Source organism: Phoenix dactylifera, chromosome 16 (genome assembly GCF_051530095.1).
Source record: "Phoenix dactylifera cultivar Ajwa chromosome 16, Ajwa_hap1_PhDact_Kaust_v1.1, whole genome shotgun sequence".
In the NCBI taxonomy this organism is placed as follows: domain Eukaryota; kingdom Viridiplantae; phylum Streptophyta; class Magnoliopsida; order Arecales; family Arecaceae; genus Phoenix; species Phoenix dactylifera.
Window position 1 is genome coordinate 15,770,024 of NC_143205.1, and position 25,185 is coordinate 15,795,208.

General features: G+C 35.7%; 1 protein-coding gene across 3 annotated transcripts in view; it reads right to left on the reverse strand.

The window, feature by feature from the left end:
- Positions 1-354: 354 nt before the first annotated feature.
- The window catches only part of NRPC2 (nuclear RNA polymerase C2), a 45,877-nt gene continuing 21,046 nt past the window's right edge, over positions 355-25,185 (reverse strand). For 2 of the 3 annotated variants that reach the window (XM_088713068.2, XM_039114895.3), the window contains 24 exons: positions 24,347-24,406; positions 24,181-24,273; positions 22,411-22,512; positions 22,221-22,331; positions 21,967-22,083; positions 17,537-17,653; positions 17,350-17,430; positions 13,799-13,903; positions 13,618-13,698; positions 13,353-13,523; positions 13,213-13,257; positions 11,589-11,666; positions 11,373-11,512; positions 11,136-11,223; positions 8,965-9,074; positions 8,751-8,886; positions 8,533-8,663; positions 5,403-5,528; positions 5,277-5,332; positions 4,469-4,539; positions 3,166-3,250; positions 2,952-3,055; positions 1,285-1,413; positions 355-822 (listed from right to left, as the gene is read on the reverse strand). In XM_088713068.2, coding sequence (XP_088569194.1) covers positions 772-822; positions 1,285-1,413; positions 2,952-3,055; positions 3,166-3,250; positions 4,469-4,539; positions 5,277-5,332; positions 5,403-5,528; positions 8,533-8,663; positions 8,751-8,886; positions 8,965-9,074; positions 11,136-11,223; positions 11,373-11,512; positions 11,589-11,666; positions 13,213-13,257; positions 13,353-13,523; positions 13,618-13,698; positions 13,799-13,903; positions 17,350-17,430; positions 17,537-17,653; positions 21,967-22,083; positions 22,221-22,331; positions 22,411-22,512; positions 24,181-24,273; positions 24,347-24,406 — 2,388 coding nt within the window. In that variant the 3' untranslated portion in view covers positions 355-771. The remainder of the gene's footprint in view (positions 823-1,284; positions 1,414-2,951; positions 3,056-3,165; positions 3,251-4,468; positions 4,540-5,276; positions 5,333-5,402; positions 5,529-8,532; positions 8,664-8,750; positions 8,887-8,964; positions 9,075-11,135; positions 11,224-11,372; positions 11,513-11,588; positions 11,667-13,212; positions 13,258-13,352; positions 13,524-13,617; positions 13,699-13,798; positions 13,904-17,349; positions 17,431-17,536; positions 17,654-21,966; positions 22,084-22,220; positions 22,332-22,410; positions 22,513-24,180; positions 24,274-24,346; positions 24,407-25,185) is intronic. The other variant, XR_005506678.3, reaches the window with a different exon arrangement.

The following is a 25,185-nucleotide window of genomic DNA, read 5'->3' on the forward strand; positions in this document are numbered from 1 at the left end:
AGGTCGAGGCAAGCCAAGTAAGAGAGAAGTATAGATTGGGAAGGTTTTTGTGGGTAGTTATATTTTTTTTTCTTCCACCTGTAATTCCAATAGATAGAGAATTAAAAGGAGTACAGAGAGAAATGGAGCTAGTTCTGCAATGAAATGACTCAGATAAATCTTAAATTATGTCACTTTTCTAGTTGTTACTGAATTATCAAGGATTTATTCAAAGAGGATAAAGAATTGAATTAAACACTATGGCTCATGGTTTATTGAATGGTTTGCAGATTCGTCCATAAAAGTTGCCATCAGAGCAATCTTAAACACCTGAATGTATATTAGCAATATTTATTCGGTGAGAAAGGCTGATAATTTCAAGAAATAAACCACGCGAACAAATTAGTTTCTATTTATATGAGAGTTACTCAGGCCAAAAGCCTTTTCTTTAAACCAAAACTTTAAGAATGAGTATTCCATTCTATTTACAACGCCAGAGCATAGACAACTTCATTTGCTTATTCCAATATACCAACTGACAAACTGTCAGCCTCTCTCTTCTCAGAGCAAACAATTCAGCAGCAGGGACGTATGGCTGAAACAGTCTTCCATCAAAAGAGCAGACTGGACCTCCAACCTATTTTCTTTGGAGATGTTTGTGTATCATCTTTTTCAGTATTACGAGTCCTCATATATATCGATTACTTGATCTGTCTACATTTGCTGGAGATCTTATCCACAGGCTAGTCCAATACTGTCCTTTGGCATACATGACGGCCAACCTCATCTCTATCATGCTTCAGTTAATTTCAGACGCGGAACCACATTCATCGACTGCAATTCCTGTAGGAATACAAGTGCATCAAAAGAATAACAATGAAGTTGATTAGCTTGTCAACAGTAGGTAAAATTTCAAACAAAACCTTGATTTTAACTTTCAGGAAGATACAAGAAATCAAGCATTTCTGCTTTGCAGAAAATGACTTCAATTGAAATTCTTTTTGAGAAAAAGGAGAGTTCTCCCACCCAGAATTTGTTAATGAAGCAACATACAAGTCGGAAGGACGGGAGAGTGAGAAGGTAGAGGTAAGAGAAGAATAGGACAGGATAAAAAGGGGGGCCTGAAAGTCTTAATTAAAACAAGATGAACAATCATAAAAGGCATCCACCTAAATCATGCACTGGGTATTTAATAAGTGTGCGTACATGCAAATTGTGGGTGCAAAAAAAAAACAGAGAAACCTGAAAGCATGAACATGCACAAGCCTAGTACCACAAACTAGAAGAATTTGATCGGCATATTACCTGAAATAGAAGCTTGCAAGCATATGGAAGTTTCATAGTGGATATGTTGTCCCCATTTTTGCACATCGAACAAAAGGCAGCCTTCAACTTGTGATTGTAATAACCTAGCAAACCACACTGTCGGCAAACCTGGAAGGCATGTGAACCCATAAGATGGAATCACATAACACAATTTCGGAGAAACTATAAATGCCTGGAATGATTACATGATAGCTAATGCTGCTGACATCTAGTGCTGCCAAAATAGCTACATGGAGTCAAATATTGATCATACATTTGGACTATAATGATCCTAGATCTACCCAGATTACAAGTAAAACAATGTCAATCATGCATATTACTTAGAAGGATGGTAGCCCCTATTGCTTTTGTCTGTTCTCTATCTACTGTTGACTCAAAATTTCTTGCTCAATAATTAATCATAAAATTTAGCTTCAGACAGAATCCCTGTCACTTTAGTTGTTTTGGAGAAAGGCAATATGAAAGAACTGAATAAACAGTTCACCAAGGATCCAGTGGTGACATTACCATACTCCTGGAGGAAGTCTGACTAGTACACCTCTTCTCAGCAGGTGAAGAACAATTTTGACATTTGTCTCCTGGAGGAAGTCATAATATAAATCTTAATTTTTAAGTTAGAACTTATTGCATTATGTGGAAATAAGGCCAAGGCCTTCTGCATAAGTATTTCTGTCATCTCCTCTCACATAGACAATAAGTCCGACCTGAATCCAGTTCATCATTTAAAAGAATCAAAGATGGGCAAACTGGAGAGCAATTCTCACTTTAACCAAAGATTGATGGTGATCCAATAAGTCTTCTTAAATATTTATTCTCTTTTCTTTTCTTTTTTTTAGTTGAAAGGAATACCTCAAGGAGGTTCCTTAAGGGCCCTAAATCAATAAAGGGGCAAAACCCACTACCCCTCCTAATTTTTTAAATCATGGCATGGTTATCAGTCATTAAGCCCAAAGTTTCTTGGGGATTAGAAAGGTCAAGTTCACGACTTTGCTTTTATCTATGGCTTGGAATCCCAATAAGCCTGGCACATGGAGGGCTATTGTCGCATTTAATTACTAAGATGGCAGTAAGATGTCAGAAATTTTCATATCTAGTGGTGACTGCATTGTGTTAGTGTGGAAAGGAATCATGGCAGTGCCCTTCCATTGGCTAGTGGAGAGGTCAGTATTACATGATACATATCGACCAGATAATCATTTTGGTTGACCCATTGATCCCATGTGTTGACCATCCCCACCAATTTGCAACCCCTGATTGAGGTTAATCAAATCAAAACAGCTTATCAACGAAAAAGATTCTTAAGTGTTCTGATCGCTAGCAAGAATAAGATACTGATAGATTACACTCTTTTCAACTGAGAAGAAACTGAAGTAAAAAATAGATAATTTTAGGTGGCAAAAACACACAATCTGTGCTGTTTACTGGATTCTGATCAATAAATAAGGAAACTATTTTTTGGGCATATCTTAAGCATTTTTATTCCAAGATAATACAGCCTGAAAAAGATCCAATGGGGAAAAATAAAATGCCATAATTAGAGAGGTCAAAACAATCCAAATCATGTTTCATGCATGTTTAGCATGATATAAGATGATGGCCATTGTTAAAAAACAAAAAGAAAACAAAAATGAACATTCTGTATATACCTGAACTTGATAAGGATCACTAGATAACATTAAACGTTCAAAGATCATCATGCTAGCACCATACGCTATCAAACAGTCACGTTCCATTTCTCCTAAACGCAATCCTGTGAATTGAAATATAAACGAACGAATGAGAACTAGCATCCTGCACCTGAAACCAAGTATAGGTACATCATGTAGCCAGCTTTAAGTCCAAAATAATGTATTCAGCAACCTCCATCACGACTTCTTCCTTCAGTAGGCTGTCTAGTCAGCATCACACGGGGTCCTTTAGCTCGTGCATGCATCTTATCAAGGACCTAGCAAATTAAAAGAAAAGTGAGAGAAGAAATGACCATCCACCAACACAAGCCAAGAGAGGTTGCACAAACTTTTATGACCTTCCAGCAAGCCACTACAAGATCCCAAGAAATGAAATTTTTAACTCTGCTTACACGTCTTAAATTCTTAATCCCTGTGTTCTGACAAGATTTGTTAACCTAGGAATCTCCTTTCCATTTTGCACTTGTAGATGTCCTACTAGAAGGTCACCACCCAAAATTTCAGAAGGCTCTTTGGAAGTAGATAAATTACCAAACATTTACTTTTGAAGTTTTTGTTTTATAAAAGGTCATTGTCTCATATGATGGCATGCACAGAGATGAATAACTGGCTTGAATATCATACAACATTCTAGACTGGAATGATTTATTTTTTTTCAAATTTTCAAGTTTTGATCTCTTAATTTACTTCTAATTTTGTCCATCCTCTTAAAAGAATAAGAGGAAGCCTGATCTTAAATTTCGCCAATAAAGAAGTATACGAGATGCCATCATACATTAAAGAATAGGAAAGGGAGCTAGTTGCTCTGGATGTATAAACAACAAGCTGGAAAGATATTCATACAATCACTCTACAATCTTACTATACTATGTAAGTTGACAAACAACCCACCCCAAATTGAACCAAATAAGCAAGGAAATAAAATCAGAATAACATCATCAGTTATACAGGCAAAAAAACACACATGCAAATGCACATAAAAACTATATGCATTAATAATCACTTGATAATCAACTAGAAGACTACACTTTCTGTTACTATTTATTTTCTTTTTTTTTTAATGAGACAGATGGATCATACTAATCTGGTATGAATATAGCCACTTGCAACTATCACTAAATATTTTCAGGGGCCACTTTGTACTGTTAGTGAATATTTTCAAGTATCACTAAGAGCTATTGTTTTAGCTTTCTGTAGTGTTTCATGAAACACTTTAGAATACAAAGTTATTGATTACCAACGAGTGCCATTAATAATATGACTAATATTTTGCTAGAAGTTTGTTTCAGGAAACTATGGAATACATGTTAGACAAAAGAATCATTTTTGTTACCATAGTAAAACCAGACAAGACAATAAATAACTCTCCTTCAATCATAACCAAAAGGTCCATTCAGTTGAGCGTAAATTCTTTAGAAGCTATGATACTGCACAAATGTGTAAACACTTGGGACATAACTCAGGCATGCTTTTACCATGTGTTTCAACTTTTGGTAGTAGATTGGCCCCATAAATATATATGCTTGAAGGGGATAACCTGTAATGCCTGGCAGACACAATCACCATGTCAAGCTTAAATAAGCAATGATACTAATTGTAGAAGTGAGATATGTGAAGAGAATTTTAAAATTAAAGTAAGAAACTTGTTAAATAATAAGCAGAAATAGGAATCTAGACAGTAAAAAAAATATGTACAGCAATGGTTGAGAAGTAGCAAAGATTATAAGTTTGTTTTGACCAATAATACAACAATCATTATCTGCACTCATCTTCAACTTCTTTCTTTTACACTTCATTTGTCCTCTTCATCTAAATTGAATTCCATTTCAATCAGCTAAGTTCAAATTTAATAACAGATGAACCAAATGCAAGGAGAAACATAAACCAGGTTGTAGAGTCATATATTAACTCATATGAGATACACAAGATGCCTGATACTATCAAAGATTTTAGAAATTAAATATAAAGCATGTCAGTTTGTTAGTCTTTTTCAGCTTGTTTATTGTTTCTTTCCCTTCCTTCCTTCATATTTTCCTGTAACAGTTTTCACCTTTTAAAATGTAATTCAAAATCATGAAGTGGGATCTGTCCAAGTAGTCATACCCCTCCGCCTAGCAACTAGAGGTTTTGGGTCAATCTTGGGTGATGCATCCCCAAATACTAGGACCTATAGTGCAGGTAGACCTCCCTCCCTTTCTCTCCCTCTCAAATAAAAAAAAAGGACTCAAAATTGAATAACCAAGATATGTGTTTCATTATTGTGCATGCATGTATCAACATTACCTGAGTAGATGAAGTCCTTCCCGCTATAGCTGAACCCATGCTTCACAAGGGTGTAACTGCAATTATTCACAAAGGTATGAGCATAGGATCATGGGTTGAAGTTTATGATGATAAAAGTATATCTACCTTATGTCTTCAACCTTATCAGCATGGCCACTTGGTTCCCCAAAAGCACTGCCATAGTGGAATCTACCACAAGATACTCCAGCTTTGCCACCAAGAAGTTCAATCATTTTCCCTATCGTCATTCGGCTGTTGATTACACATGTTAGCTACAGAAAATTTACCATGCTGAAGATCTGTTGTAATATGTGGAGGTTCACAATGTAACATTATGCAACATTTGCACAATGATAGTCAATGGAACACAGGGAGCAACTATGCAATCAATTGATGGTGGCAACCTCATCAAGCACTAAACATCTGCTTGCTGAATAGGAAACAAGCATATAATATGGACAAGAGTGAGATAAACAAAATAAGTCTCAATACGTAAATATGATTATTATATAAAAGAAACCATCTCAACAAGAACCAAACAAAACAAGCCTTATCCAAATTATCATTCATTTTTTAAAAATCCACTCTTCCTTTAATTTCTATCCAGGTCTACAGCCTACTGCTATGACCAGCTGAAAAGCTGATCTCAGACATGTATTTGGGTATTAATTCTTGAAGGTTTCTTTTCAGTTCTTTCAAATATTCTTAACTTTATACAGAAGAATTACCAAGGGATCATAAAAAAATTGATACCACCTCATATTGATTTGCTTTTCTAATCCAATGGATATCTAAATCACATTCCAAAAACCACTAGGAAAAAAAAATTACTGAGACAGATGACCTTGACTTCCGTTTATGCTTTATTAGGTCTTTTCCTCTACAAGGATCCATGGCCTACACACTTACAAGCATTCTTTGGTCTTCATTCTGCATCCGCCAAAACACCAAAAACACTTAAACACCTACTATTCAGACTCTTAGACTCCTCCAACACAAACATTTCTTATTTCTATATCCTTTATTTACAGTATACAAGCATATCAGCCTTTATATTTCTAAAATGTTTGCAAATGTATACTTGAATGTTTATTTCCCAATATTCTAGCTCAACAATTTTGTAGCACTGTTATCTAACAAAAGTTTACTGTTAACTCCAACTGGAATGCAATGATGATGCAACAATCCATGAAAAATTGCTACGTAATTCATCTTCTTCTATAAATATTGGAAATGGTTTAAAGTATCACCATTTTTTGTGGAAATTCAAGACAGAAGATAATCCTTTTAATCTACCAATTTAATTAAGGTCTTAATTTTGATCAATCAATTGAATTTAGAGTAAATTTTAAGTTTTATGCCATACCATCCCTAAGTACTTACTGTAAATGGTGTGCATGTGTGTAATATACTTCATCTTATTCTTAACATACATCTTCATACAAAACAAACTCCATTTTGTATAAATGTATTTGCCTATGTATGACTTCTATACATAATGACCTAGGGTCACCCTCAAATGATTTGCCTAAAGATATTTGAAATTGCAGTTCATATCCTTCAACATCGCATCATAGCCATCCTTATATTTACTTCAACTCAAGAATCATGAAGTGAGACTCAACTACTGTTCTAATGAGTTGTTCTCTTGCAGCATTCAACATTAGTAGATGGTCCTGATTTTGTTATTAGGAATGTTAGGAGAAATATTTTTGCAGCTGGCTGCACCCATATCTCAACAACTTTGAGTGCAGCTGCTGAATCACAAACAGCACGGAAAGGTGTTAATAGATATATAGAGACCCAGCAGACTGATAAAATCTCACAGGAAGATGACTCCATGCCCGTGATTCAGGCACTCAAGAGGGCACTGACAACACGACTTGAGTCCATTCTTGATAATGGACTGGCTGATATGATTCATATGATTTATCCATGAGCCAATGACAGAGTTAATCATGTCTATCAGGAAGGAGACCAGAAGGCAGAAAGATTATTCAAGAGGGTCTACCAGAGTCTCTTACTGGTTCTTGAGCTAAGTTAGTGTTCACAGGGGTATGCTCCCCAGACCCTAGTTGCCAAGGTGTAGCCTCTGGCGCTAATATCAGAAGAAAATGGTATGACATCTACTGGTGGTTTGTCCTCTATCTGCATGAATTATAGATTGCTTGCATCAATTTCTGACAACTTTATGCTGCTTCTATATGCTTCTCTTATCAGTCTATCTTGCTTCATGGCAGTTTTGATAGCCAGCTTCCAAGTCAATAACTTTATTGATAGCTTCATGATAAACCAGACAACATTGGCATCAATTTTGTGTTGTTGATACTGTTTCAAGGTCTGAACTTAATCTTGCATTATTGCTCAAGGCTCGCTAGAAAAGTATGAATTTGGATGATGGTTAAAGGAATACTAATAAAATAGCTTCTAACATCTATGAAGGAAGCAAAGCTTGATCAAAGACATGAAATGAAACCTTTGACAAGGCAATTAAATGGGAACTTTCCTGGAATCAAGGCTTTAGGTACCGGCCGCATGGGTCAGTACGGCAGATTCACCGAAAGGCTTCATGATGTTTTCCTTATATATCTTGGTAATTTTTAATTTCATTCAAACCTATGGTGTTGCTACCAGTACCAGCGCCATACACTCCATCCTTGTCTTTAAAACATACCAATATTCACCGAAAACTCATTTAATACAAAATGTATAAAAAAAATTAAAAATTGGTATTCCCAATACCGTAATGTTCTAACATAGAACCAATATGGGGTTAAATGCATTTACTACAACTCCTCTCCTGCATGCTACAAATACATGTTTGACAACTTTAAGATTGGAGCTCATCAACTTACTTGAAGAACCTAAATCCACATAAAGTACACTTTTTCTGTTGAATTTAACACATGACAATAAACCTATTGGAACATTTATACAACTATATAGTTTCAATGCAATTGTCAACAGATTCTCATAATTTGAGGCCGTAACGCCTAAAGCAGGTCGACAGTTCTAGATCCATATCTATTCGAAATTTCTGCAAGGTAATGATAGACCGTGGCATGAGCTTTAGGTAAATCTGATTATATAGCACAAATGAGCTGACTATATCATCTTAGAGACGACAACTGCCAACATCACATTACCATCCAACAAGAAAGCAGCCATTGTTGATGAAGACCATGAATCTTAATGCAGTAAATGATAAGCCATCAACATGGAGTACAATAGTTAGGACAGTATGCAGATATCCTACCTTGGAAATCCATGAGGATTCATGATTAAATCAGGGCATATCCCACGTTCGGAGAAGGGAAAATCTTCCTGCTGAACAATGGTGCCACAAACACCTTTCTGGCCATGTCTGCTGCTAAATTTATCACCTACCTGGATGGGAAATGAATAACAGATCTAATTATGAATTACGCATGTCACTGTGTAAAAAAACCAAGTAACTTGTGCATATATACTCACTTCTGGCCTACGTGTATGACGGACGATAAATTTAATGGATAACTTGTCATTTGTATCTGAAGAAAGTATCACACGATCAATGACAGTAGTCTCGCCTTCAGGGCCTTTATATTTAGAAGGTGCCTCCTTGTAATCGCTGGATATTTAAAGGAATCACTTATGAACACCTCTTAATAGCTATTCGGATTTCCAATTTAAGGTAAAGAAGTTTTACATGTCTCTTGATACCCTGTCCCTTGTATTCCTGGGAGTAAATTTGTTCACCAAAACATCATGATTCCGAACTATCTCGCCAGGGGCAGCAATTCCATCATCATCAAGTATCTGTTCACAACCTTTGATAAGACACCTCAAACAATAAATTGAATGGAGAATAAGATACACAATTTCCTAGCAAGCATGACAAATATGCTCATGATGTAGCATAGTTATATGGATAGATGTTAGAATGATTTAACCATCAATTAACACTCATAAAAGTTAAAAAGAAATCAGTTTTTGCGATGTAATAGCCTATAATAGTAAAAGCTTTAAAATTTCACCAGATTCCATGTGACAAAACCTTATACAGAATATAAAAATTGAAGAGAATTTACACGTTGAAACAAATGCTATGCGACAAAATCCAACCTATAAGATGCTCCAGGCTGCGTAGGATAGTAGCCACTGAAAGATGCCTCAGACGCACCATATTCGTATCCATATAGGTCATAGACTGCTTGTGGCTGTGAGTAATAGGATCCAATATACGACTCGAAATCTAATACGACTATGGATCCTACTCCACATGCGAGATCATCTGTAACTGCATCATGTCATCCTGAATGACCTCAAGCAGCCTATATCCTATATGCAATCATGCTCTCGCAGATTTTACCAAATCATGGACCATAATTCCTATCCTGTGTAACATGCGTAAATTAGAACTCACCGGTGAATCGAAGACCACTCTGTGGCTATGTCTCATAAACGGTGGTCTCATGTCCACTTTCTCCCTGGCCAGCAAATCCATGACCGCCATAACTGCCTTCTCGGGCCTTCCCAACATCCTTTTGTCACAAAACAAAAGGAAAGGGGGGGCGGTGCCGAACCAGCCCGACTCGGTATGAACCGTCGAACGGAACCGGCCGGTTCCGAACGGTTCTGGCCCTTTCCGGCCGATTCGGGACCGATCCCTATCTTAATAGCCAAACCGACCCAGCCCCCCACCGAGTCGGCTTGGTACAGGCCGACCCAGGCGGTTCGGTCCGGTTCGGCCAACCATGCTTAAAACTCTTAAATCATCTAAAATAGGCATACAAAAAATATAAGTTTGAAATATAAATGATGCCAACAAGGTTCGCAGTCTCAGTACCGGACCTCGTACCAGTACCATCCTGATCGGTACCGGTACAGTACAGTATGGTCAGTAAGCGCCTATATCGACCGATACAGCAAAACTTGAATGCCATTTTTAAATAATACTGTATTTGGTAAGAATCTTATATGTAAAAAAAATGTGCATTTATGTGAAGATAACTTTTCTCAACTCCATAAAAATATATAGCTAATATGCATTTAGAACATCAAGTTTAAAGGAAAAAAGATTAAGAAAGGCATATTTGCAACTTAACAGCAAAGTGCTTTTGCTAGAACGCATTGGCAATAACACACTGTCAAAGGACATACAATAGGTAAGCCGAGATACACTAAAAAAGCATATGTTTTAAATTGTATGGCTTTTAGTTGCTCTACAATAAAAAATGTAGACCTTTCAACATTAAATGAAAACTTCCACTCTTTATACCTTTCTTCTATAAGTAAATTAAAATGTATGTTATTGACTTTTTGCTGAGGGAACAACATGAAGGATATAAATACCACTTTGCAGAAATATACAAACATAGCACACCAATGATGCCAACAAAACTGAATATAGACATGCTTTTTTTTCTGAATTTGTACTGCATTGAACCATGCCAAGTACTAGCAGGCACCGGCATATAACATCGTCAAAGGAATTATGATCGGTAAAAGGTGGAACTCTACAAATCTACATTTCAATTTATATAATAGATTTAGTTTCTTTACAATGAAAATTAGACTTTCCTTTTGCATCTGTGAGAGATTATTTTTTATGTAACAATTTTTTTCTGTTTGAACATTATTGCTTATGGATTATGGAGAAATTCCAACATGTTGCAGAATGTATATATTTACAACAGATATTTATCCAAACAAGATCGAATATATGCATTTCTGAAGGAACAAAAAAAAAAAAGGATCAGCACAACACAGCTGAGACAACTCTATGTACACCCGCAAAACACAATGTATGAGAAGCAGAAGATGACAACGATATTACATAACAGTTGCACATATAAAGTGCATTAACCAATATATTACCTGCATATTTGAACCAACTTTCTCCTTGTTGGACCTAACTATTGCATCAGATGTACCATTGCTGTAGGTCTCTTTGACAACAGTATACCTGATCAAGAGAAAAAGAAATGGACGAAGAACCACAATGAAAAAGGTAAAAAAGTTAACAGAACAAAAAAATCCACTTAAAAAAAATAACAGAATTGGTATAGACTGATAAATACAAATACGAATACATTCATCAGTGCAATGCAGTACTTTTTCATTGCTATACAACGACCAAAACCACGATCAAGAGATGACTTGTTCATTACAATTGCATCCTCTATATCATAACCACTGTAACTCATGACAGCAACTGTTGCATTCTGCCCACCTCCAAGCTTATCGTATCCAACCTAAATGAATGACGTTCATAGTAAGTGCACGATAGGAACCTATCCAACTATCCATCACAAAAAGTGAAATACATACCAGCTCAATTGTTTTTGTTGTTAGCAATGGACGTTGAGGATATACTAGTAGGTAAAGTAAAGTGTCTGCTCGAGAAAGCTGTAAAGAGATTAAAGTCAAAAAAGAAAATCAATATCTTTTCAAAAAAGCAGAATAATATAAAAAGAAGTAACAATTTCAGGATGGATAATCATTACAAGGGAACGATCCTCAAGTCAATTCACTTTTCTGGCACAGATCAATAACAACTGGTGCATTAACAAGATTAATGTCATGCTGACTGGTGCATTGACAAGATTAACGGCTAGTAGGTACTCATTTATTATACCATTTGCATGATCTGAAGGATGTTGGGAAAAAAACTACAACTTTTCAGAAACAAAAATTGTTTTCCATTCTTTTTGGTAACTATGGTTCATATTTCATAATACTGCATCAGTAGCAAAAGAATGTGCTTTGCTTTATTTTCAGCATGAGAAGAAAATGCAAAGCACTTTCAGGAAAGCAAGATTTGGGCAAAAGGAATGACACCCTCAGGATGATGACAAGACAGGTGTACAACAGCATAACCTAGTAATTTGAAGATTAAATGAAAATAGGTATTATATATTATTTTTGCTATGATTAATTCAAATCTCCATGTAGGGATCATATATGATTCTGGTAGATTGGTCTAATATCATGCCTCCCTATTGCAACTGGAATATATCTCATTTGGACAACTAATTTAAGAAATAGAAATGCATTTGGCGCCAAAGATAGCAGAAATCAACTGAAATTCTTGTGCTTATCAATAATTATAACTCTTCATTTCTTTTTTTATTTTCTGCAAACATTTCTACACAGTACATTGTTACTATCATATTTCCTATACATGCATGCTAACATTGTCATAGTTCACACACCATACATGATCACTGTCATGTAATCTCTCCATGAATTTTTGCGTCATAGTTCCACTAGCAACTAGACAGATTAAGGTCATCATCAATAGATAACTACAATCAATCAGAAAATATTTTAAGGAATTATCATTTCAATACTCAAATAGCTACTTCTATTTTTTAACCATCAAAGCGATTAAAAAGATCAATTCTTTCCTGAATGCGGTAACACGAAAGTAATTTCTACTAGAAATAGATCTTCCAACTGCAACACCTACAAAACATAAACGGTATAAAACAGTTTTGTGCTCAGAAAAGCTTGATTTTCCTGTCAGAAGATCTGTTACTAGTAAAAATACTAGTCCAGTGCAAAGAATAAAAAGTTTATAGAGTTATCACAATAAGAGGTAATCATCTGAAAATATTATATCGAAAAATAAGATATAGAAGTGCTTAAAGATGGACAGTTTCTGCATACATCAATTTAAAAGATCATAAAATATCAAATATAAAGATTTCTCCAGATCAATTATGCAACTGTTAGCATGTCATGAAACAAATAAAAACATCAAACCAATGAACTCATTTAGAATATTCAAAATATTTCAAACAAAGACCAGTAAAGGTAATACTCACTTCACATACAATAAAGACAAAAAACAGTGGAAACTCCTTTTCTATCTAACCAAAACCAGAAGCAGTAAATTACAACTTCATTCTTTTAAAAAAACTCAACTTATTTAAGCAAAATTGCCACTTGCCTGGTTATAACCAATATTTCCCATAGCTTGCTTCCCCATTGCACACTATCACAGACACAAGTATTAGCTTCAAAAGGTAATTATAAATTTTCTCAACTTAAAGACAGATCATTAACATACAATGCAAAAGATTGACAAACCTGATATGTATTGCGTGGAGACTGGTTGTGATGAGGATAAGGAATTAGACCAGCACAGACCCCTAAAATTGTGAATGGTTCAATTTCTATGTGAGTTATGGAGCTTCTCTTAACATCATCCTTTTCCTTCTCCGAGTCATCCTTATCATTCTCATACTCATACAGCGCAATCTATTATGAACACAATCCAAAACATGCCTATCAAAATATTACTTCTACAATATAAACAAATTACAAATACTTGATCGTAAGTATATATGCTAACCAATGCATTGTTCTCTTCATTAACATCAAGATATTCGACCAATCCATCTCGTAGAAAATCATCAAAACTGCGAACTCCGTCCTAAAACCAGATATTGCATAAAGAGCCATAATAAAAACTTTAACTATGATGTGGGTAATACAAGATGGCTAATCAGTCATAAACTAGAAAATACACAAACCCGCAATTCTTTCATATGATGTTCCTTGATCCTAGATATGCCCTTGTCTGCAATCACAAGTGGACGACAAACACGACCCCCATCCGAGGCAACATAAACACAATGCTTCAAAATTTTGATATAGGGTTAGAACCAGCTATAATGATTCACGACGGGCAACTGATTGAAGTACGCTATAAAAGTCATGGAAATATAATTCAAAACCTACCAGTACCAGCATAAGCCTTGGATCAAGTTAGAGGACAGAATCACAGACCATATCATAAGAACATCTATTAGGCGTCATATATTAAATGGCACAAGCTTCAAAGCCCACATGAATATGCTAATGTCGTTCATATTTGTTGCAAGCTCACTATTTTCTAATAAAACACACCTTTTCAATTGTCTCAATTAGCCAGTTGACTAAAAAAATTTAATTGAAGGGGAAGAAACATACACAACATTATACTTGAACATTACTCTTTTCTCTAGCATAGAGTTGCACATGATTGGATGAGTAGTTTCACAATGGTAATGTGGATAATAAATGGTGCACTAGCAATGGATGTTCTATTTTTTGTATCTTGAAGAGAATCCTGTCTATCAGTTAAGGTTGTTGAAAACGTTGCCACTGAAAAATATTGGATATCTTCTATGGTGAGGACAGATGTGGAAGAAACAGATGCTGAAACTTTCTTTTCCATTCTTGCGATGAAGGTCAAAATAAGGGATCAATGAAATAGTAAATGTACTTCAAATGAGGCTATTGCATGATTATAGCTTGCAAAGTCACTGTAGACATTCTTCTTACCATACATATAACCTTATGCTGATTGTCTATCTTCAACTAATATTTAAGACAAATGTGCCAAAAGGAGTGTATTTATAAATTCACATATATAAAAAAGATGATGGCAGAACATTCAATCCTAACCATTTTATTGGTTGATTATATCACAACAGCCAATCAAATACTCTTCTTTAACCAATATCAGCCAGTGGGGTCATAGACATCCACCAAATAACCCCTCCACTCAAATCAGTAATGCTCATATGTGATTCCTCTTATACAAATCAAGTGCATTGTACATGCAAAAAAAATATCAAATAATTAGTCACATACCAAATAACTCGTGCATTCTACATGTCAGAAACAATACCAATAGAATCCTTGACCATGTTTACCAAGTAATTGCATGCTCAAACAAAATCCTCTTTCTTCTCTTCTTCACTTTTTTCTCCCTTTATTTTTTCATGAGTAAATGCACTCTTAGCAAGGTTTGTCGTCCCGATACAAGAATTATATTGGTACCATCCTAGTACAACGTAAGTATTCCCAGTACAGGGTCACTTCAGCATACCGACACTCGGTACACCCCTACCGCATACCAGTTCAGTACCGACATAGTACAAAATGCTTGGTATGCACTGGTACCAATTGGTATGGTGTACCATGACCCTTAGACTTACATGTATCAAATACATGGGGAAACAACTCCCAATTGTCGAACAAAAACCTTCTCTATTAGAAGGGATGCAACTGCTAACTTGGGACTGAAGTCTATCTTCAACCCTTTAATTGAGCCCATATCTGGTTTTAGTAATGCTGGCCACTTGAATCTCTTTTTTTTTCATAAAATTCATGAGCAGGATAGCTCAAGAATGGATTGCCAAACAACCTCCATCTGGGTAGATGCACACCTCTTGGGCCTCTCTCAGCTGAGAAAAGTGTTGCAATCTACGAGAATAACTTTTTTATATCCCGACATGTAGGTAACAACTGAAACTCCAGTCTCATCCCAAACAGCAACCAGCCATCTATAGTGATTAGCCATTCGGCTTTACAGAGACTAAGCCTGATATACATCCTGATATCTGGCAAGACTACAGGACCCACCTTACCTGACAATAATAACCCACATGCAGTAGCATGAAGTTGCTCACTGTGCAATGCATAACAACTGCTGGTCATGATCATAGGCATATCCTTCAGTACTTCCAATGCCAGCATACTTAATCTATAACCAAAACTTAAATCATTTTAAAAAAAAGATTCTTTTCCTCAAAAACATTTGATTGGTCTAGTTGACACCAACCTTTGAATAATAACCCATGTAATGGAACCCACCTCCCCTCTCCCATCTTTCCTTCCATAAAAAGGAGATGTGAAAAACAAAAATAATTAATTACGGGTGTGATGAAAATAGCAAACATATGCAACTATTTGTCAGTTCAACCCTGAACTGGGTTCTCTTGGATAAAAATAGCAGCTGTCAGAACAACTATTCTTTGCCATTATTACAAGAAATAACTGGAAATCACAGTAAAATAATGGCATTACTGATTATGTCAGTGGCTAGAAAATGATATATAATTAAGTATTGTTTCTATCTCATGAATAGTGGAAATGTAAAATAGCAGCATTAAATTCTGCTATATAGCAGCCACTCTAACAGGATGATGGCTAAATAGTAATTATTATTTTAGAAATCCATTGCCTATGTAAGAAACATAAGGATAGGCCTCTAAAACCATTATTTAAGCTGTTACTTTATAATTTGATGTATAGGGTATGTAGGTGCATTTTGATTTTTTCGGTAGGTGCATTCTGATCTTTTCTCTTTTTTTCGGTTTTCTTTGTTGGGTATGAATCTCTGCCGGCACCAGTATTTTGGAACTGGCTAATATTATCACATGTGATGCTTCAAAATTCAAATCTTCACTGCCACATGACAGATAGATAGTTCAAGCTAACAAATTATTATAACTAGACATATGTGTAAGTAAGAACTTGATCTCAAAGTCTTAACATCAGCCTTTAAGGGGCATCAAAAAGCAATATAGGCTTTGGGAAAAGAAAAAAAAATGGCCATTAATGCAAGATTCCTTGTTAGAAAGAAATATCAAAACATAAAGCCAAAATGAAGCAGCGACTTCTACATGCGTGTCAAGCAGAAGATAGAAAGCACAGATAGTCATGAACAGGCTATAAATAACAATACAACATATACGATACATCCAAATTAGGAACACTAATGGCAGCAGCACAAAGTTGATAAATCACCCCAGCACAACTTCTATCAAGAACTGCTGAAATTGCAAACACAATTTGCTTATGCTGGTCCACAGGCAAATAAGCACAGCAGATAGATGATGTTCATGAAATGGCAGAACAAGCCCCAAACAAAATTCTTAGAAAGCACACGTCATCAATCTTAATGATAACAGATCCGTGTAATTCAATGAAAATGGCAAATATAGCTGTATACCAGAAAAGGTTCTATAGTCAATTGTGATTGTAATGAAGATGAATGATAGGTTTTAATTAAAAATTGCATATTTCAGAGAGAGAATGTTCAAAGTCGACAAAAATACATAAATTACCATTCTCTTAGTATCAGATCAAATCAAATATTAGTCAACAACTAGCAGCATCATAGCACTTCACAAAATAGCAACCAATACAACTAAATAAGTTTGATCCCTACTGCATTTAGAAATGAAGTACACATCCAACTGAATATAAATAAAGAAAATAAAGCAAGAAAAAGCAAAACTCTGAAAGATACCTGCTTCTCATTTACAAAAATGCTAACAAACTCCCCAATCTTACCCGATCTACGCAACTTTCTCATAGCATTTGCAAAACACTGCAATATTGAGAACCAGTAGCATAGCATGAGCAAGATCTAGAAACAAGCAAACTGAAATTTATAGAATTAATTAATTAAGATAGCTAAACTGCATGATCTATACCTGTGGCTGCCTATGTTTTCCAAGTATAAGCCCATTAAATATTACCAAAAATGAACCCGGCGCATGAAGTTCTTCTGCAGAGAGAAGTGCTAAATCTTGAACACCTAAACTATGACACTGCCGCAGACAATGTGAAAACCATCAGATACACAAAGAAAAGAGCCTCCTAAAGAAAATTGATAGACTTGTATTTTAAAATTAAATTTAATCATCATGGACATCAAGACAGACTTTCGAGCAAATAATCTTAGAAAAGTTATAATTTTTCCCAAGAAAAGTGTAACATGATAATTTTTTGCTTTTTCCATATCGTTCTACTAAGCCTTGTTGCGACATCATTATAGCACACTTTTGATGGATGTTACTTAAAATATATGAAGAAATTTGTGGTACCTAACCAACAAGTAACTTCCCAGTGTTTTCTTTCTCCTTATTCTTATTATTAATGTACAGTAAAGCAATCAACTGGCCCTCAACCTGCATCTTCCAATTCCATCTAAGCTTTCTCCTAAAATTAAATTGTGCAACCACTTCTATATTTTGTTGTTATGACTTGTCATACACTAAACTAACTTTAGACACAACTTCACATCAACACATTCTTTCTGTTCATCTAGATATAATCAAGTAAACCTTAAGATCCGATTTGTTGTTAACTTAAGTATGTACAGTTATACACATTGTATTTAATGGTAATAATGTATAAATTGTTCAAGTAAATAAAATTTAATGCAAGACAAATTACTCCAAGGTTCATTTAGTTAATGGCATGAAGGTTGCTTTAGCATTTTCAAGAGGAAAAGGTACCAGTCCTTCAGATGCCACAGTCATTATATTGGCACGATGATATCAGAAGATCAGATCAAAAAGAGTTAATGGGGCTCAGTTTCTCTCTATTTTATATTCAAGATTGAAAAAGAAAAGACAATTGCGCAATGTAACACCATTTTTCACATCCCTGAACTCCCCCCTCCCCCCTCCCTCCTCTTTTAATAGAAAAAATATAAAAGTAATCTCTCTAATACCTTCCTGAAAACCTAAAGATTTCTATTTGTATCTCTTTCAATGTCATGATGGCATTGCCCTAAGGCTGAGTCTTGAGACAATGCCCTTCTCCAGTTAGTGCAAGATATCAGCCAGATTTAGCTTGTTATGCTGCTTAACCAATCTTGGCAGTCGTCTTCAGCATTCTTCATGGCACCAAAAACTAGCAGCTCTACCCAAACTTCCTCCTACTCCGCACATTGTCTTTTACTCTATTTCTCTGATTAGTTTTACTTGCTCTTTATGAGCAGAGTTTAAGTATAATTTTGGTAGCGAAATTCTATCTTGCAATCAATACAATGCAATAATATACACAAACATTAATTATAACCACGTTGTGTTTCATTCATTTTTAGTTTCCTTTTGCGATTAAATTGTTTTTATATGCTCTATTCTCTTGCCATAAAATTGAATCAAAATTTGTGTGTTATGCAGTCACAAACTAGTCAGAAAAACAAAACTTGCTCATTAACATTCTCATGTCGGAAAATGTTCATTCTTAATTATGGTTGGAAACACCTTAAGTTTATCTTTCAGACTTATAACCCTGAATTCAGGTAATATGTTGATATATTTTTCTTAAAGATAGGCATTAATAGAAAAATAAACCTAAATGCCCACAAAGGGGATGCAGAAACAGAACCTGAGCCACGATAGAAGGTGACAGATAATGTAAATGCAACCCACACCAAATATGACTACCAAAGACAAAACATGCATGGTTGCAATACCTACACCAGTAAGAAAAAAAGAATATGCAAAAAAGAAAACTCATGAAAAATTAATGTTGCTAACCTGACATAGTTACAATCACTTATGACATGGTAGATGATTTGTAGAGAAGGGAATGCAAAAGAATGAAAATTAGTGCAATATGAAAGTAGATGACAATCTTTTGGGGCATTAATTTGGTAGAAGTAGCAGCGAGAACCATGGGAGGAAAGGAGAAGGACCAATAAAAGGGAAGCAGTGTTCCAAGATTAGAGAATTTTAATGGTTGCAATTAGGGACACAAAACAGATAGGTGTCATTGGTGCGTGAGTAGTGGTGCAATTGCTGGGAACTTGACACTAATCTGTGGCTTAGCATTGGAGTATGATGCCTAGACAAGTCAGACTATCTCAAATCCTACTAATAGTTTTACAAGCATGCATATTTTTTTCATTATTTTTTATTAACCATGTCCGAGCATTTGACACCTAAACAATATTATGTTAATATCCAATTAATGGTTGTTGTTTACATAACTGTACCACTAAATCCACTTAAAACTTAGCTATTGGTTATGGTGCATAAAGTATTCCAGCAAAACATAAATGTTTATTCACCATGGTCATGACTCTGATATGAAATAAGCAATAACATAATACTCTAAACCATGGTCGGCGAAACCGTCCCGAATCGCCCAGTTCGGAGCATCCCGAGCCATACCGGCAGCGGACTGAGACGGTTCCGGCGACGAAACCGAGACCGGCGACGGAGGTGGAGAAGGAGAAGAAAAAAGTGGAAAAGAGAGAGAGAACGGGAGAGGGAGGGAGTGGGAGAGGAAGGAAGAGATAGGTTGGCCAGGGCCGGCCGGTGGTGGCCGAGGAGCCGCCGCGTAGAGGAGGCGGAGGCCAAGGAGCCAAGGAGAAGGGGCTCTGCCTCCGGTCCCCTTCTATTTTTGTGAATTTTAAGTGAAAGTCAGCAAACCCATTACCGACTTTACTTAATTTTGCCGATTTTTACTTAAAATTTGCAAAAATAAAAGGAGCCCCCTCTAGGCCCCTATTTCGAACGAAACAGAGGATCGAAGGCGGAGCTCCTCCTCTGCGGTTCTTCGGCTCCACCTCCTCCGCAGCTCTCCGGCCCTGCCTCCTCCGCGCGGCGGCTCCCTGGCCCTCCACTGGCTCTTCGCCAACCTCCCTCAGCCTCCCCCTTCTCTCTCTTTTCCTCTCTTCCATTCTCCCTCTCCCATGCCTCTTCTACTGTGTCAGTACAGGGCTAGCACGGCACGACGCAGGGCCGTACCGACCCATGCCACTAGTCAACCGGTCCGGAGTCCGGTACCGGCACAACAGACGTTGCTTTGAACTTTGAAGAACTACACAATAAGAGTCTATCCTAGTACCTGCTTCTATACTTCGGAAATTATGTCAATCCCATCAGCATGTTAGTATAGTAACAAGGGAGGTCTATCTTGTCCCATACCTAGATGCACTGTCAGTTCTTTTATCTAATATGTTCTATCTACCAGCTTTGCTATTTTCCATACTTCATTAAGCACTTATCTAGAGTTTCTCCAGCATAAATTATAGGTTTGAATATTCAAATAACTAAATCAAATGCTTATAATTCTGCAGTTCTTTAGTTAAATTATGTTTTCCTTTAGGAGCTAGAATGTCGCATCTGTAGGATTGTTTCCAGGACATATGAAGGTCTACTACTCCCGGAAGTATATTCTTCTTGCATAGTTAAATGATTAGTACAACATGACTAGGTGATTCCCGCATGCCCTTTCTTTGATACTTTACATATATGCTCTCACTTTTCTCTAAATGTATTCCATCTGTGGGATAAAGTTTTAGTAGCTACTGAGTTGGTATTCAACGCTTTAAAAAATTAATGTTGTTACTTCCATTCTCTCTTTCTTGATATTCGTTAACCTTGCAAGATTGTTCCTTGGTTCATAAAATTAAACTGCATGACCTAAAAGAAAGTCAATAGACTCCTCTCACAAGCAAAGTCGCCTTTGCAAAAAACTAAAGAGCATCTCATAAAAGGTGTGACACTAAAGCTGAGAGGAGGTCACAAAACCAAGGTTCATTATAGCAGTGCATACTATCCCATACCAGACGCACCATACCATATAGGTGCCAAACCAATACTTGGAACGAGGGGCATACCAAGTGTCAGTACGTTGAAACAACCTCCTAAGGAGGCATACGAATCTGTACCAATGTGGTACCGGTATAGGGCCCAGTACTGAGATTGCGACAATCATTTCTTCTGACATAGGCAACTCTGAAAAACACATATAATATGGAGCAATCTAACAGCACATAGATCAATCCAAATGTATAACTGATATTCTTATATTATTTCTGAAATAGCAGTTGACAAGGATGTGCATACGCTTCATCAATCACTTTGAGGCACGATATTATGAAATTAATTAAAGACTGACTTAGAATTGACTAATATGCTGCACTAAAGCAAGAAAGATGTTAAGCAATAGCAGCACATGAAGCAAGAAAATTACTGAAAACAGTATATTGACAGTACATTTGTGCACAGGCATGCATCGCTATGAGCGATCCATTCAAAAAATTATTGATTTAATGCCTGAAAAGTAAAATAGACCTTATGTGATATAGATGTAATATGTTAAGAAGAAGCAAACAAACCAGAGAAATTAATGGGCCCTCCTCTTCATCAGTTGTGACATGAGTCATCAAAGCTAAATTTTTTGTCAATCCACAGGCTTCTCCTTCAGGAGTGTCACATGGGCAAAGCATGCCCCACTGTTTCAGAAGAATATTAATTTTATCAAATTAAAAGTATAGATTCAATATAAATAATCCACGAAAATAGATATCATTGCTGTCAACAAAAGTTATAAGGAAATCATTACAGCAAATACAAGCAACATTTTTCTCACCTGGCTAGGTTGCAAAGCCCTTGGTCCACTTACTTTCCTAGTCTTTTCAAATTGTGGTGATATGCGTGTCATGCTGCCTAAAGCTCCTATAAATGACAGCCTTGAAAGAACCTGCAAAAAGTAGGAATGAAACAACACTTTGCACTAGAAATATAATGAGAAATTAACAAAAAGGAGAATAAAATATTACCTGTGACACACCTTTCCGGTGCATTTTAAATCGTTTTACATCCCAATTTCCCGTAGCAATGGATTTCTCTAAGCCATTTGTAATGTAATCTTGCTTTATATACTGAAAGGATTTAAGCAGGATAAAAATGAGTCAATTGTAATGATAAACTCACACTATAGAAAAATAAGATTCAATACTCGGATGACCCAGAATCCACATGCTAACTAAAAGAGCATGCTTAAAACATAGATCGGTGGAACTTGTCAAAATAGGTTTAATAATAGAACAAAAGTAAAGCAGACACAAATTCAATGCAAAAAAATAGACACGGAAGATGATATCAAAACAGAGAACAACCAATTAAAGCAGAAAAAGTTTCTAGTAAAAAACAAATATCTATTTCTTTAGAGAAGATTGATGTATAACATTCTTACAGGATCCATAATGCATTTTAGATGTTTTATTAAAGAATATAGATGTTCAATAAAGAAAGGCCCAGCTTAATGACACATCAACACCAAGTTAATAACTGAACTTTACAACCAAATGATTTCAAATTCAATTAAAGTACAGTTGCAAGCCAGCATACAGAGGAAGCATCAAATGCATCAGCTCTTATCCATACATACATGCGTACGTAATTGCTTAAATACATATGTACATATATGTATGTATAAAAGTATGTCTTGAAATCCATATATGTATGTATATAAGTGTATGTCTTGAAATCCACAATGGCCCCATAAGGTTCATCAATTATCAAGAGCTACAAGATTGTGATACAATGACTTAACATGATCCAGAGATACTTCTAAAACAATATGTTACTGCTTAAAAGACACCATAATCATGATTTATAAAAGAGTATTTAATGCCTCAAAATGATAATCAATGAAGATTGGATAGGCTTTTCCAACTGCATATATGCAATGTGGAGAATAGTACAGCATGTCCAAATATAAACTATAATTCTCTTTCAGGGCTCTCACATGTATGCATGTCTGCATGTCCATATATGAACTATTAATAGGGTTTCTTGACATCAAGAAGATGCTTTCACAAGCTAAGAAATGATTGAAATACCATCTATTTAATGCAGAAATCAAGAATAATAGGTAATGAAATTTTTCAGTTGCAAAGCTCATGTTTGAAAGTAGTATTGTTATTTCGACAAGATAAGACACATTGGTTATATGGTTGAAAGTGTGTACAAAAAATCACTAGCTAGGAGAAAAGGAGAAAGGTACTTAATAAATTCAATAAACAGTTTATACTTCATGAATCCCTTTTCAAAGTGTCAGTGTCAGTCTACAACATCAGTGAGTACATCTGAGACTCCAAATCTCAAACTCATGATTCTACTATTCCGCTTCACTATATATTATACTTTAATTAGGCAGAGACCATTCTCTCTAGTTCTGCTATGCATCACACACAGGCTATCAAGATAAAATAAAAGATGTAGAGTCAGCAAGTAATCAGAAAATGAGCAAATCTAATGCAATATAAAGCTAAGAGGATTTAGATAAGTTAACCATTGAATAAATATTTTCATGAAGAAGAAACATAGAAGAGTACATGAAAAGCAATTTTTGACTTTAATACAACATCAGAGCATGAGCCAAATTCCCTGTTGCTCATTGCTTACAAAAGCATAAAAACTTTCTCATAGTTGAACAAGTTCTAGTTTGCAGTACAATTTGTTATATATAATTTCCACTAACTGAAATGACAGCAGTTAATGAACTGAATAATCAAAATACATGAAATTGAAATTTCCTGACTTACATGGACAAAATCCAAAGGACTGGAACGACTAGCATGCTCATATGCTCTGTTCAAAAGCTCTAGAGCAAAGGAATTCATTGATTTGAATAAATCCTACAAAAGAACTTCTTGTAAGTAGCCCGTCAACTAAGTCTACTAACACAAACCTGTAACTTAAGCAAATCACCTCAAAGAGCAAAGATATTAGCTGCCCGGACAGCTCTAGCCGCTTGTTGCCCACATAATCCTGTATAAATATTAATTGTGAGTTATCAAACCAATCTAATATCCATGTTGCACTTCTTGAGCCATTTACCAATTCATTTGACAAACTTACTAATTGCAAGAAGGGAAGAAAGAGGCAGAATCGCAAATGTGATAATTTAAGTCAACTAAAAGATGTAGCGAACTAAGAAGAAAGGTTCAAAGATTCAAATCAATAGATGTAATGGTGGTTAAAAGGGAAACAACAAAGAATAAGAAATAATAAACAATTGAGCAAAAACAAACGGAGTGGGATATATATTTTCATGTAATCAAAAATTATGACCAAAATGATGTCTAAGGTGTCCCAAAATCAACCAAGTCAGTATTTGTCACTGCCAGATCCTGATGGAAAAGATGTGGTAGCAGTTTTTGAATCACCGCCTACTTCAAAGGGCTTATATTTTAATAAAACCCATTGCAGTGTACAGACTAGCAAGGTTTGTACTCTAACCAAGTCATGGACCGAAGGTCAGGTAAGGGTACTCACCGTACATAAATAATAAGTTTATTAAGTTGTGGTAAGAAATTGTAAGAGGATTAGCAAGGGTCTAACGCAGAAGCAATGAACTGCAATGGCACATAAAGCCTTAAAGTCCAGCCATATGGGGCTGATCTCAGAATCATTTTGTCTAGGGATCCTAGAGTTCCCTGAAGATGTCTAATAATGGGAATGGAGATTTCCACATGATCAAGTCACACATACCCAAACAGGAAGTACAATATATTGATGAAAAAACTCAATTTGATAACAGATCCAAC